General features: G+C 47.9%; 5 protein-coding genes across 5 annotated transcripts; 2 read left to right on the forward strand and 3 right to left on the reverse strand.

The window, feature by feature from the left end:
* Positions 1–264: 264 nt before the first annotated feature.
* On the reverse strand, positions 265–1802 carry BT62DRAFT_887959 (uncharacterized protein; the record flags this gene model as incomplete). The annotated part of the gene is made up of 5 exons (XM_043182941.1): positions 265–324; positions 373–979; positions 1028–1294; positions 1353–1456; positions 1506–1802. 5 exons carry the CDS (start codon positions 1800–1802, stop codon positions 265–267), a joined length of 1335 nt encoding a protein of 444 aa, XP_043042671.1.
* Positions 1803–1921: 119 nt separating this feature from the next.
* BT62DRAFT_992258 (uncharacterized protein) lies at positions 1922–6778 on the forward strand. Its single transcript, XM_043190328.1, has 13 exons — positions 1922–2086; positions 2141–2612; positions 2659–4348; positions 4402–4515; positions 4567–4686; positions 4738–4875; positions 4928–5179; positions 5232–5303; positions 5352–5465; positions 5520–5633; positions 5684–5803; positions 5861–6535; positions 6595–6778. Exons 2-13 carry the CDS (start codon positions 2202–2204, stop codon positions 6666–6668), a joined length of 3894 nt encoding a protein of 1297 aa, XP_043042672.1. The 5' UTR covers positions 1922–2086; positions 2141–2201; the 3' UTR covers positions 6669–6778.
* On the reverse strand, positions 6714–7840 carry BT62DRAFT_929155 (uncharacterized protein). The gene is made up of 6 exons (XM_043185660.1): positions 7585–7840; positions 7391–7522; positions 7314–7337; positions 7201–7260; positions 7049–7150; positions 6714–6998 (listed from the first exon to the last, which is right to left on the reverse strand). Exons 1-6 carry the CDS (start codon positions 7789–7791, stop codon positions 6771–6773), a joined length of 753 nt encoding a protein of 250 aa, XP_043042673.1. The 5' UTR covers positions 7792–7840; the 3' UTR covers positions 6714–6770.
* Positions 7841–7927: 87 nt separating this feature from the next.
* On the reverse strand, positions 7928–11568 carry BT62DRAFT_964121 (patatin-domain-containing protein). The gene is made up of 19 exons (XM_043188719.1): positions 11266–11568; positions 11048–11215; positions 10922–11000; positions 10788–10875; positions 10682–10737; positions 10422–10630; positions 10359–10371; positions 10274–10304; positions 10116–10220; positions 10020–10064; positions 9736–9964; positions 9671–9683; positions 9346–9617; positions 9257–9297; positions 9099–9200; positions 8887–9043; positions 8809–8833; positions 8669–8752; positions 7928–8622 (listed from the first exon to the last, which is right to left on the reverse strand). Exons 1-19 carry the CDS (start codon positions 11325–11327, stop codon positions 8032–8034), a joined length of 2370 nt encoding a protein of 789 aa, XP_043042674.1. The 5' UTR covers positions 11328–11568; the 3' UTR covers positions 7928–8031.
* Positions 11569–11819: 251 nt separating this feature from the next.
* Positions 11820–12529, forward strand: BT62DRAFT_929157 (uncharacterized protein). The gene is made up of 6 exons (XM_043185661.1): positions 11820–11922; positions 11973–12038; positions 12095–12168; positions 12218–12266; positions 12319–12355; positions 12409–12529. The coding sequence occupies exons 1-6, from the start codon at positions 11875–11877 to the stop codon at positions 12453–12455; spliced, it is 321 nt and encodes a 106-aa protein (XP_043042675.1). The 5' UTR covers positions 11820–11874; the 3' UTR covers positions 12456–12529.
* Positions 12530–12544: the final 15 nt, after the last annotated feature.

Consider the following 12544-nt stretch of genomic DNA (forward strand, 5'->3'; position numbering starts at 1 on the left):
ACATTGATTTATGTATATCATGGAGGATTTTATATCATTGCAGCATTAAATTCATGACACGCAGGAATAACGAGGGATTGACCGGTCCGGCAAGTGAATGACACAGTTGGATAGCGAGTGAACAGCACGTTGAACGACCTTTGTTTCCAGCAGAAAGCGATGCCGATAGGTAGATAGATATACACTCAAAAAGAAGGATGCTGCCAGTGATAGGTGAACATGGCTATATGTACACTTTTGTACATGGACGTAAGAACTAGACTTTCAGGCCACTTGAATCCTGACAAGGCCTTTGTCTGTCAAGTGTTGCACAATGGACTCAACCTACAATAAGACAGTTAGACGAGCTGGATACGGAACGCTGTCACTTACGTTTGCTGCCGTGAGACGTATCTGCGTGTCCCATCGTTTCGTAAAAGGGGCGCCAGTGTCCTCCGCTTCCTCCACATCTCCGAGACCCCCTGCTTTCCCTTGGGCATCATCCTCCTCACGGTTGCCCTCGAACCAAATGAGTTTATCGACCTGGTCAATAGATCCACGTAGCCGTCCCTGTTCTATCATCTTTCGAGCCATATTCTCGGCGGCCCCGGGTGTAAGATCAAGTAATGCACCCAAACCTCGGAAAGTAATATTATTGTATACTTTTGAACTTGCCAGTACATTGTGCTCCATCACAGCGCGATCTAAAACTGTCGACGGGCCAGTACGGCTATTTGTCGTCGTGTCATCAGCATTGTCGTGACTTGAAGAAGCTAGACGGTCGTTTGATGATATGGCAATTTTGGCAAGTTGGTGCGGTTTCAGAGTACCCTCAAATTCTTTGACTTCGGTAGGGCGAAGGATGTGATCGAGGAACATTTTGGACAGGATGTTATATGTAGGTAGATCGGAGGTACGCTCATCGCGATACAGTGATGCCAAAACTCGAGAGCGGTTGGGGCCTGCAGGCGCAAGTACAGCACACGTCACTGCTGCCACTCTTGAATGAAGTGAGGCACGGTCAAGGGCACGAATCATAAGAACTTACAGCATCTGTCGTCTTTCGTCCTCGTCAATCTCTCCCACATAACTCAATTCATGATAACGGCTGGCAGCTTCCAAAAACTTGCGGCCGTAATCGCTGATTCTTGCTTGGCACAACTTGAACTGAAGAAGGGTTTCCTTATCGTTTGTCGAGTGCACGACTAATTGCGCCCGATTGAAGTATGTTTCCGCCTGCACTGAATCTTCTTCTTCAAGCAGAAGGCGCACGATGCGAACGTATCCACGAAGCCTATCGCTGTCTGTGAATGATCTTGAAGAAATAAGGCAATGTTCAGTGACTTGAACTATCTAAAAAGGGGCATACAGACCTTTGGCCACTCTCGTTGTATACACTCATCAAAACGTGCGCCGCAGAACTCCATTCTTCTTCTTCCTCTAGAAGATCAGCTAGTTGAAAACGAAGTGCAATGACCTTTGTAGCGATGAGGCACTGTACTCGAGCAATGGTCTCGCGAACTTACTTGCTCTTCGTAACTCACAATCTTAGGCAAAACAACTGCTAGGGTGTCCTCAACAGCGTTCTTCCGCAGGTCATGGTTTCTGATACTGTCATGAGTCAAGGCTTTGACTACATCAGTCAAGATTTGCCGGCCAATAAGCAGATTGTCTTGATTGACCACAAATTCCACGAAAGTATGTAAATCTGTGGTGAATGAAAGCTGATTCTGCGAGGAAAGGATCCCTTGTAGTAAAGAACTGAGAGCAGGGGCCTTGTCTTTTTGTGCTAGGGAAGCGATGGCGGCCAATTTGTCTTCCATGATGTCGATTGGGGAAGGAAGGCAGTGGCGGGAAGCTTGGCGGGAATGTGGCGCGTCTAACACGTGATCATTTTGAAGATCACTGATCGGTGTCAGCAGAAAACTCCCACGCTAGTAGGCGGCGACTACTCCCAGCAACCACCCCCCTCCTGTCCGGACAGCAAGGCTGTGCTCTTCTGTTCTCTTCTGTTCGTTCTCTTTCTTTCTGACTGGTTCACCCTCCCTTTTCTTACCGCTTAGAGTTGACTTCACGGGCGGCAGTTAGGTCCTGAAATATACATCTTGTGGGTTCTGCTTTCTATTATTCTGATCATATCACGACCATTTTCCATTTGCAGCAGATCCAATTAACTATCTTTTGGTCCTCCACTCTACGAGTGATTCTTCTACATTCTAACAATGTCGCGCCTCACGGCTTCGTCTTTTCACCAACAACCTGCATCTTTCGAATTTCCCGCTAGGGCACCACTCAGCTCTCCGGTGACGAGCTCAGACCCCATTGTGCCGTCTCTCATGCCATCAACTATCTCTGTCGCTGGCATGCAGAATATTCATAACATAGACTCTGACAGTCCCATACTGGGCCTAGAGACGCCAGGCGCAAGGAATCGCAGGGTGTCATCCTTGGCATACCATAGTTCTGGGATCCGAGAATCTCGGGAGCGAATTCCTCAACGAAACTTCAAGTCTTTCGTTGTTGTCATTCCCCCGCCTTCGTTATTGCAGGAGCATGGCCAGCTTGGACACACCTTGTCACTAGGGCCACGACATAGGTTGTCCCAGGGTCTGCTAATGCCACTCTTCCCAACGGTATGCTTCTGATATCTACCTCAAGATATCTTCTGATACGATGCAGCTCTATGGCCAACTAACAGCCATTGCCCGGGAATTTAACTTCCCTAGTACTACCGGTTTATGCGTCTACCTCCATTATAGCTCAGATGATATCACACTGACGCCCAGAGTTTCCGATGAAACTTGGGGTCTACTTTGGAATCATCTCTTGGATGGGACGCCACCCAGTCAGAAGCTACCCATCGGTGGAAAAATCGAATTCGACATTGACCTTCGCCAGGCTCGGTGGTACAGCGCATGGTTATTTCCTTCTCAGAGAGAACCTGTTGATATTCCCATATCCTCGGTTCCTTCTACAGCCGCAGCCCATCTTCGCCACGAGAGTAGGACAACATCTGTTGAGGACAGGCATCCCGACAGCCCATCTCCCCGTCAACCGACCACCCTTATGCCTCGTCATGTCCCAAGAAACTTGTCTCTAGTTGACAGGCTGGATACAATGACCATTCGTTCCATTGCGAAACCTCGCAGCCTTTTGACTCCTCCGGCAAATAAGGCTTCTACTTCTCAGATGCTGTCTCCAATTCATCAGGTCGAAGAACCGAAGTCGGCAAACGAGAACCTTGAGACCCGGGTTAAGTCTTGGCGAGCCAGTGCTTCCCTTGAGCCAACACCTCTTGCAGCCAAAGGGCAGACAAGCTTAGAACCCGCAAACATGCCTAACAATTTGACTCTCGATGATGGTTTGATGCCCACCAGGGAAGAGGAGCTAAAATTAGAAGATTTTTCGTGGTCCGTATCATCGCAAGGGCCAGGGGATTATGAACCCGGATCCCCATTGTCCTGTCCACGCCTTCCGTCCATTCATATTGCTAATCGGATGGAAGGATCTGTTTGTCTAACACCTACTGATTGCACATCTTTTGGCCCTTCAGACTACACACTCTCCCCTCTTTCAACGGCCAGTCTCCTGCTTCCATCTCCTGACATTGCTCTGAGGATGTTGGAAGAAGTACCGTTGACGCCATCTACGGCAACTAGCTGGGGCCCTCCTTCTGTCTATCCTCCGTCGCCTACGAGTGACTTCCATGCACCTTCATTAGACATTGGGGAGCGTCATTCTTTCAGCAGGCCTGTCACTCCTTCAACTGCTACAAGTTGGGGTCCTGTTTCATGGCCTCCATCGCCCATGTCACCCGTTCGTCCGCTCTCTATTCACATAGCTGATCGCAATGGGGATGTCAGCCGGCCAGACACACCTTCCACGGCAACTTCGTGGGACGCATCTTTATCTTTCCCCCCTAGCCCCCCTACCCCGTCGTATGTTGCAACTACGGATGTGGGACGTCGTTCTCTGGATAGTTCTGAAGAGGAGGCACGTCTGGATGGTGGCCGTGATGTGCCAGAGGCATCGATGAATGGCCCTTGGAGACATGTGTGGCCCTATACATGCACAGAACTGCTTGCAGCAGCAAATGCGCCTTGGAGGCACGTCTGGCCTTACAACTCAGTATCTATCGAGACTAGCGCACCTTGGAAATATGTCTGGCCGTACAATAATCCTGTGGCCTCAGATGACCGGACGTCAACTGAGGCGCCTTGGAGGCATGTCTGGCCTTATAACGCACGGTCGGATGGACCTTGGAAACATGTTTGGCCGTATAATAAACATGTCGAGGAACATGCTGTAACCAGACGCCTTGCCACCTCGGTCGAATTTAAGTGTTTTCTGTATCCGAACTTGGTCATTTGTAAAATCTTCCCGTATTGTACGGTTGCAGATTTTAACTTTTCTCTTCGACAGATCCAGCAGTGTACCCCAAGATTGCATCGTACACCGAGGTGGAGAAGGCGATTGCCAGTGATTCAGTGGTAATATCCATGAGCCCTCCGGCTGTGTACCCCATTTTTGATTTATGTGAGTCTAGACAACATCCAAATGTCTAAGCAGTGATTAAAATCCAATTAGATCCAGCGGTCTATCCACATAATTTGAGCAAAATATACCACGATGTAACAGTGGTAGAGCGCTCTGTTGTCAATCATGTCAAGCCTGACACTGGTGTGTATTATCCGGTGTTCAATCTATGTATGTGTATCTATATTGCGGTCGAGACTTTACGCTACAGCCGTGTTACAGATCCCCCAATTTATCATCACAGCACGCCATATTCCCCAACGATCCACGTACACAGTCATGAAAGGCTCGGAATCGAATTTCAGGCGGAAACGACCATTGCTTTGTTTTCGAAGGGCAGACACACAGGCCTCGAAATACGTAAGGTTTCGTCGCCTTGTCCCATCTTCACGGAAGCTAAAGCGTATAACAGATCCTTTGATCAGCGTCGAAGATCAACAAGAAGATGAAAGCAGAGCAATGCTTTCAGTAAGATGTGCCTCGACATACCCTGTGTTCAATTTATGTTCGTGTCACAGCGAGACCACTGTCATAGGGACTCATGCTCTCCCAGATCCCGCGCTATACCCATTCTTCGAAATTTACCCATCTATGCATGAGGGGTCGATATCAGACAAGCCGACTATATCAGGGTCCTCTGCACCTCATGCAATAACTGAGCCTGGTCAGTATCTGTAATCGCGCACGTCTGACATACATTCTCAAATCAAGCACAGACACTGTAGCGCAAAGTGAGGAGCAACCAATCTCTGTTTTGCTGGAACCCTCTTATCCAGTGTTTAGTTTATGTATGTCTTCCTTGTCATGTCTTGCTCAAATATTCTCAGGTGTTGTAGACCCGCCCATTTATCCGAACTTTGTCCTATATCCTACGTTGCCAGAGGACATAGCAGATCTTCACAACGTGTACTATTCCAGTCCTGAGGTTGTTTATCCGACTTTCTGGCTTTGTTAGTCCCTGTCGCATGGTTGTCGCATTGCCTTTCTGATGTCTGTGTGAGTAGATCCGGCAGTGTATCCTCGTTTCGATCTATATCCGAAAATACAAGTAACCAAAGAAGTGAACGATTATCAAGTTGAGGTCGCATCAATAGTCGAATACCCTCATTTTAACCTTTGTAAGAAGCATGTTGTTATTTATGACCTCCCATTCAAATATCTCTTGTAGACCCTGCCGTGTACCCTTATTTTGATCTCTACCCTGCCGTTGGACCGATTTTGGAAGAGGTGGAACCTCGAGGCAACGGCGCGGTGAAATCAGGACAGAGTTCTCCGTCCTTTGAAATCTGTTAGTTCCAGTTTCAGTTTTCGGAAATTGTGTCAGGAGTTTGAACGTTCCGTCCAGATCCAGCTGTCTACCCTCATTTTGATCTTTATCCATCGTTCAAACTGAGCATCCGTCCTCTGCCTAATTTCAGTGGTCTTATTACACAAGAGCCAAAAACGATGCAGCGTCCTGTCAGGAGTTCAAAAACACATCATCAGTTGCATGAGGAAGTCTTTGCCACTAGACCGTGTTCGAGAAAAGACGGGATCACTGACAGGTCGACCCAATCTAGTGCCAATAGAAGTCTGGATTATCGTGCATCTCTCCGTCTGCGTTCTGCTGTGCAAGTTGGGCCTCCACCAACTCCACCGCCAATTAGAGGTCTTCCTGTTCGTCCACTTCCAGTTCCCGAATCTGATCCCCACTTTCTCTCGAAGGGGCCTCTTTCTGTCAATCGAGCGCTTCAGTCTCGGCCTGACATTCATATTTCATACGACAACTCCCTGGCGGAGACATCTACTCATAGACGAAGTGTATCCGACATCTCTAGCTCAGCTTCAGTGCCACGAGAAGCACCTCATCTTCCATCGGTGGGAGAAGACCATACTGTGTATTTAAACAGGTCGAGCTCCGCGATGCTACCCACAAAGCAAAAGTCAGACTACGACAATGTAGTCCATCCATTGTCGTCCCGCCCTGTAACAAAAAAGCGAGATAGCCTAGTTCTTCAGCGAGTAAGGGCACTAAACTCTGGTGAGTGTCTACACAGTGTTCTACATGCAACAGTAACTGAAGCTATTTTACAATTGTAGCTGAAGAGTGTGGGTCTTTGGGCCCTGGTAGGATCTTTTCGGTACCCAGAGTTAATCGCCATGGATTCGCATGATACATACTTACATATTGTCTCTGGGATCTCTCTATTGATATAGCGGTGTTTTACAAATATATAATGGATAATGGGAGTATACATTGCTTGAATGCTATCGACTCAGTCTTCCTCAGAATGCTCTGCGCGATCGTCCTCGGGCAGCATGTCGAAGCCTAAGACATGACCAGACCCTGGCATAATTTGTTTTGACGGTGATGGCTCAGGCGATTTGCTTGGTTCTGACCCTCTGGCAGCAGCAGCAGCGGCTAAACGAGCTTCCCGAAGTGCTTTCTCCCGTTGATCGGCATCTAACTTGGTTTTTCGGTCGTCCATAAATGCGAGTTTAACCTGGAGGGATGCTCCAGTCAGCTGAAAATGATGGAGTTGGCAAATCAGACCTTATTGGCAGCGGCTGCAGCCACAGCCTTCTCCTCTTTCTTGGCCCGCGCTGCGCGCTGCTGCTTCTCTGTTTCGAGATCAAACGCTTCCTTGAGAATAGCCTGTAACTTTTATAAATATTCCGAACTTTACTGAAATAGAATAGTCGTACAGATCCAATTCGCAAACTATCCATGTGGCGAGGATTGAAGGTATAAAAAGGCTGGAAATTCTACCCGACATAAGGCTGAAAACTACGCTCTCAAACGTACGGCCTTGGCTTACCTTCACCTCAGGGCGAAATCCGAGCTAGGTGAACGAGTATGAGCCACACGTCGCACACTAGACTAGCAGTGGCTAACCTCAATAGCATATTCCAAAGCTCCTTTCGGGTCCATGAGATTCCGCTTGATGATGCCATTTGTCGGCTTGAATTGCTGGAACTTAGGGTTTTCGGGTTCACGTAGAAGATTTTTGGAGATCGTCAAGAGCGTCTGAGATGATAAGAACATGTAAAGGACAGTCCTGGCAGGCGAAACAGAGAACACTGATGTACTTCAATCGAGGCCATTGCTTGCTCTTTTGAATTAGGACGAATAATTCCAGGATCGACTAACCGCCTGAACGTTTGTCGCCTTTCGTGTTCAGCAGCTAATTGGGCGGTTGAACGCTGGGAGGACTGCTGTTGAGCCCGCCTCTCTGCAGCCTCACGAAGAGCATTGGAAGAAACGGAAGATGATACTGATGTAGAGGAATCAGACATGGTGTACCGTCAAAATGTCTCTCAGAACGACAAGATCCTTGAGTTGATCGACGTAAGCGGCAGAGACGGACGCTGCCCGGTCTCCCGGCCCGTAATCCTCTTTGTTGCTGCTGACATAAGAGTCACTGACTCTCAATGCAATTCCGAATTGTTTCAATTCTAGTGCGACGACAACAATTACTAAGTACTATTAGATATCAATTCAAGAGAAGGGCGTATATCAGGACTCCATTATTGCAATTATTCTACATCCGACTCCTCCCCATCGTCCAATTCTGGTCCGACGTCATATCTCGGTGCATACGAAGGCCGGCTGCCTTCCGGAGAGACACCATCATCTGACGAGCTATCACTGCTCCAAGACCGTTCGGCGTTTGCATCCTGGGTATCTTGTCTCTCTTGGAAATTCTCCCTCAATCCCGAAAGATGCAAATTCGGGAATGAGTTGGTTCTCAGTCGCCGGAAAAAGCCGCCTGTCGGGGGTTGTCCATAACCCTGGTTTCTCGTATTGCGCTCATCAGTACCACCACGAAGTAAGTCGGCCACCCATTTCTTCCGAACAGCAGACGACCGTAAGGGATCGTGTTCCAAATCTCTTTCCATGTCACCGGAATGAGTGTGGTGCCCACGACGATAGAACCATTGCGTGCCGTTTGAAAATGCTGCCTCAGCGTCAGTGTCGACAGACAGTGGAAGATCTGAGCCAGTGGGGGGCGGGGTAATTCTTTCCTGTGAAACGGTTCTTGGCTTGGTTTTTGTCATCTTTCGGAGCGCTTGACGACCAAGGAAAATCTGTTTCTCAATTCTCATTCTGTTGCCGATCATGTGCAACTGAGGAAGAGTGAGACAGATTTTGTAATTAACCAACGGGACTAACCTTTGGCCAGGTGACAAGCTTTCCAACTTTCATCATTCGCTCCAGGTTTGGGGCATCTGGATCTTCCAATATACGTGCCCAGTCCTTAGAATGCGTAGGTCAGCTGGACGCCTCGAGTGCGACAGACACAGCCTTCTTACCGAAAGGCGAGTTTTGGGCCAAATACTGATGAATTGTAAGCGCCCCGTCACTGCTCACGGAGTATATGCAGGACATACGTAATTGCACCTTCAAAGCGCTGCAAGAAGATGCTAGACCAATCCTGTCCCAGAATCTCAGGCAACAGCTCTAGATCTCTGATGACCTTGAAGTTCTTTGTGAGCTCGTGTTTCAACCACTGTTCTGCCGCAGATAGCACGAAGTTGCCTCTCCATCCTATGAACATAGCATGAGCACTACGGAGCAAGGTTTAGTAATACCGTCAACCCACCTTTCCCCTTATAATGAGCTACAGGCCTTCCAGGAGAGCCCCGAGGCGCAAAAAAGAATAGGTGTACATGTGGGTTAACTTGTGACACCACTGGATGGGTGACTATACACGAAAGTGATCTGTCAGCGGCCCGGCTGTCATGCTTCAAGTATACAAACCATTATAGTACAAATTCAATGCTTGAAGCGGGATATCGACACTTTTTTTCGATTAGTTCTAGAAACGGTTCCGGGATGAACGAACCCACCGTAAAGACCCGTCTTTGAACCTGCTGCCCCAGTTCCAGGGCACGGCACTTCCGTCTTTCAGCTTCTGCATTAGGACGACAGGATTCATGATGCCAGGTACAGCAGCTGACGCTAATAACGTCGACCAAATTATCGTGTCCGGTGCCGTTACATAGTTGAGAACCTTAGTAGGGCTATGACGATCAGCAGGGATAACAGTAATGTTGAGTATCCGTCCGGTCCTTAGATAAGCTTCTTTGAAAGTCATGGAACCACGAGTGAACCAAGTACTCTGCCATAATGGTGGGTCAACCGGAACAATACCCATCACAGCGTGTGTCTCACCTTCCTCGCCCAACTGTTACATTTATCAGTATCGTTACATTTAATAACAGGATTCAGTAACTTACATCACACTGTCAAACCGAGCTCCAGTCTCCCACAATCGTTTACCCCAGACACTGAAAGGCTCGTCGCAAGCCGTCAATTTGTTGGCGAGTTTCGGTACCAGAAGGATCTTGAGCTCCTCATCAGTATGACATGCTGTGAGGGCTGCTATGAGTCCGCCAGCACTAGTGCCCGTGATGACACGTGGAAGTAAATCTACATCAAGGAAGGCCCTCACGACGCCATAATGATCTAGGGTGAAGTGTCAAACTATGTGTCTCCTTGAGAATTCAAGCATTTCACTAACAATAGCCTAGGGCAGCTCCGCCGGATAGACACAAAGCGGATATTCCTGTTTCATTCATCAGTTTACCGGAATTATTGGTTGTATCCGGAGACTCACCAAGATTAGTGTTGGCACTCTTAAAAAATTTCTTCTTTTCATCGATTGAGAGGTCAGGCGTTTCACGAATGTACTCCAACGCCTTCTCTTGTTCGTTCAAATATGCTTAAATCCATCGTCAGGCGGCCCTGCTATGAAAACGACAGACAAGAGCTTACTTTCAAGAAGATCCTTTGTTCCGAGAAAAGTCTAAAGGGCATTAATGGCACTCAAAAAGGAAAAAAAGGCAAAATCTCTACTTACTTCACTGTACAGCCTGTAAAATAGTCAGAGCATGGAGATCAAGAAAAAGTAATGCATACAGACCGAGACGATTCAATCCCGGCGAAGTTTGCGCGAATGCAGGTTTCCAGAACGCCAAGACAGCCCCGCGCGTCATTCTTTTCACGAAGCATCTTCAGAGAACGTCCAACTTTCTTGATCAGTTTCCAATCATAGTAGGGATCGTCATCAATCTTCTTCCATTCGTCAAAATGAAGATAACTGTCGAGGTCCTTAGCGGCGTCTTTCCATTCCTACAACACATCTCAGGTGCCATCAGCTAAACAGGGGGTGGGACCACGGACCTCGTAGGTTGTTGAAGCTCGAAGTTTCTTCCTGAGAACCCCCTTCTTTCCTCTCCCTACGAATGAATGAGAATTATCAAGTCGGATGCAATCTTATGTCGCATACATGCTGAGACCCACTCCTTGGCGTTGACGAGTTGGCGAATGAGCACGTAGATGCCAAATTCCGCTCCAATGAATAGAAAAATGAAAAGCTATATTATCATTGATACGGATTCTGTTTTCAACGTAGCACCTTACCAAAAGCGGCCAGCGCAGTACAAGAAACCACCAGTCGTGTCCTAACCGCCTAGACGAAAGTCGGTCCTTCTTCTTCCGCCTGGTACTGTCAGCGAGATGCAAGTGTGATTGACAGGTCAAACTCACTTTTTGACTTTCAAGTTGACGGGCGCCCAATCGGACAATGCAGAAATTTTCCGTATTCGCGACGTGGTAGGAGTAGATTGTGGGCCAGAACCAGGTGAAGAAGCCTCTCCGTGATGTTCAATGTACACTTCATCAGCGTATAATGCAGCCTCGAAGGCTTTGAGATGCCTTTGAGGGAACAAATGAGATCCGAAATGATTGTCAGAGGTTGCACGTACTCTTCAACAGGATATACTGCCTCCCACGGATCAGTGACTCCGTTGGTTGCTGAAGCAGACATTGGAAGGTGATGAAGCCAGGTAGCGACCTAGAAAATGAATTCTACATGGGGGGATCCTTCCATAGTGTGGGGGTACACAGGGTACGTAGCCACGTGACATGACATGTGGTGGGGGGGAAGTAGCATGTGAAATTGGCGCGACTGCTCATTTTCCGTCATTTTCCGTCATTTGCCCAAACCGACGTTGAAAGCCTCCGTCTTTCGATTATACTGATTGGTAACAGCTGGTAACTAGGTTCAACGAAAGAAGATAAAGAAAGGAGCACTTCAAATGATGCTGGTCGCCGTGTTATCTTCCGACATCAGATAGTAGTTACAGATACTCCACGGACAGGGGAGTTGCAACATCGCGGTGTCGGCTGCAATTGTTCTATTTTGGTTTGACGACTACCATCATGCTGGGATGCTGTGCTCAATACTGCGCACAGAATCTGCTAAATTTATCTCCCTGAGAAGTCATATAAAGGGGGTGCAAAGGCAACTCCACTCAGTATCCTTTCTTGCAACTCACTCCCATCATCAACACTTATATTTTATATCTAACGACATGGGTTGGTTCAGTGATGACTCTGACCAGGCTCAAGCCTACGACCAGGTCAGCTCCCTTGCACACTTGTCTTGCTGCTCTTTTTCAACGCTGTCCAGGTTGTCAACGCTCCCCACAAGGCTGAGCTCTCTCACGAGTTGATTGCTGCTGCCGCGTCGTACGAGGTTTGTTGCTGAAATCTGTACTATCGCTGTGGTCCTCATCGTCGCATTACCGCTAGGCTGCTAAGGCTTACGAGAAGCACTGCGATGAGAATGGCCAGCCCCAGTCTCACGAAAAGGCCAAAGAGATCCTGTGTGTCTGCTTCCCACCTTATTGTTTGCATCTACTGAACAAGGAACAGTGCCGCCTTCTCAGGAGCCTTTGTCGACCGTATGGTTGAGACCAAAGGGGTAAGCTCGGCAGTGTCCCTGCATTTGCACATGGTTGACATTCATTATTTAGCTTGACTACATCGATACGGTCAAGGCTAAGCATCATGGTAAGATAAAACTTGGTGCTCTCTGCAAGCTCTGATGGCTCATTCTTTTGCAGCTAAGGAGCAGGCACACGAAGCTCTCGTTGAATATGGTGATTATTAGATAAATGAATAACAACGTTTGTAAATTGTGAATACCTATTGTAACATGACCTGAATTGCTTTTCGGAAGAGCTATTTTTAGTTGTCAGT

This window comes from Guyanagaster necrorhizus, assembly GCF_019112545.1.
Source record: "Guyanagaster necrorhizus MCA 3950 unplaced genomic scaffold BT62scaffold_6, whole genome shotgun sequence".
Lineage (NCBI taxonomy): Eukaryota > Fungi > Basidiomycota > Agaricomycetes > Agaricales > Physalacriaceae > Guyanagaster > Guyanagaster necrorhizus.

What these genes read in the sequence shown, in the direction of transcription:
- BT62DRAFT_992258 (XM_043190328.1), top strand. Translation starts at nt 2,202, where the DNA reads ATGTCGCGCCTCACGGCTTCGTCTTTTCACCAACAACCTGCATCTTTC. An exon ending in ATACCCTCATTTTAACCTTT is followed by an intron (nt 5,634 to 5,683) that starts GTAAGAAGCATG and finishes TATCTCTTGTAG; the next exon opens with ACCCTGCCGTGTACCCTTAT. An exon ending in AGTAAGGGCACTAAACTCTG is followed by an intron (nt 6,536 to 6,594) that starts GTGAGTGTCTAC and finishes TTACAATTGTAG; the next exon opens with CTGAAGAGTGTGGGTCTTTG.
- BT62DRAFT_929157 (XM_043185661.1), top strand. Translation starts at nt 11,875, where the DNA reads ATGGGTTGGTTCAGTGATGACTCTGACCAGGCTCAAGCCTACGACCAG. An exon ending in GTATGGTTGAGACCAAAGGG is followed by an intron (nt 12,267 to 12,318) that starts GTAAGCTCGGCA and finishes TTCATTATTTAG; the next exon opens with CTTGACTACATCGATACGGT. An exon ending in GGTCAAGGCTAAGCATCATG is followed by an intron (nt 12,356 to 12,408) that starts GTAAGATAAAAC and finishes ATTCTTTTGCAG; the next exon opens with CTAAGGAGCAGGCACACGAA.
- BT62DRAFT_964121 (XM_043188719.1), bottom strand. Translation starts at nt 11,327, where the DNA reads ATGTCTGCTTCAGCAACCAACGGAGTCACTGATCCGTGGGAGGCAGTA. An exon ending in CAAGGAGTGGGTCTCAGCAT is followed by an intron (nt 10,738 to 10,787) that starts GTATGCGACATA and finishes ATTCATTCGTAG; the next exon opens with GGAGAGGAAAGAAGGGGGTT. An exon ending in GAGCTTCAACAACCTACGAG is followed by an intron (nt 10,631 to 10,681) that starts GTCCGTGGTCCC and finishes GATGTGTTGTAG; the next exon opens with GAATGGAAAGACGCCGCTAA.
- BT62DRAFT_929155 (XM_043185660.1), bottom strand. Translation starts at nt 7,791, where the DNA reads ATGTCTGATTCCTCTACATCAGTATCATCTTCCGTTTCTTCCAATGCT. An exon ending in CTTTGGAATATGCTATTGAG is followed by an intron (nt 7,338 to 7,390) that starts GTTAGCCACTGC and finishes TCGTTCACCTAG; the next exon opens with CTCGGATTTCGCCCTGAGGT. An exon ending in CTGCAGCCGCTGCCAATAAG is followed by an intron (nt 6,999 to 7,048) that starts GTCTGATTTGCC and finishes GCATCCCTCCAG; the next exon opens with GTTAAACTCGCATTTATGGA.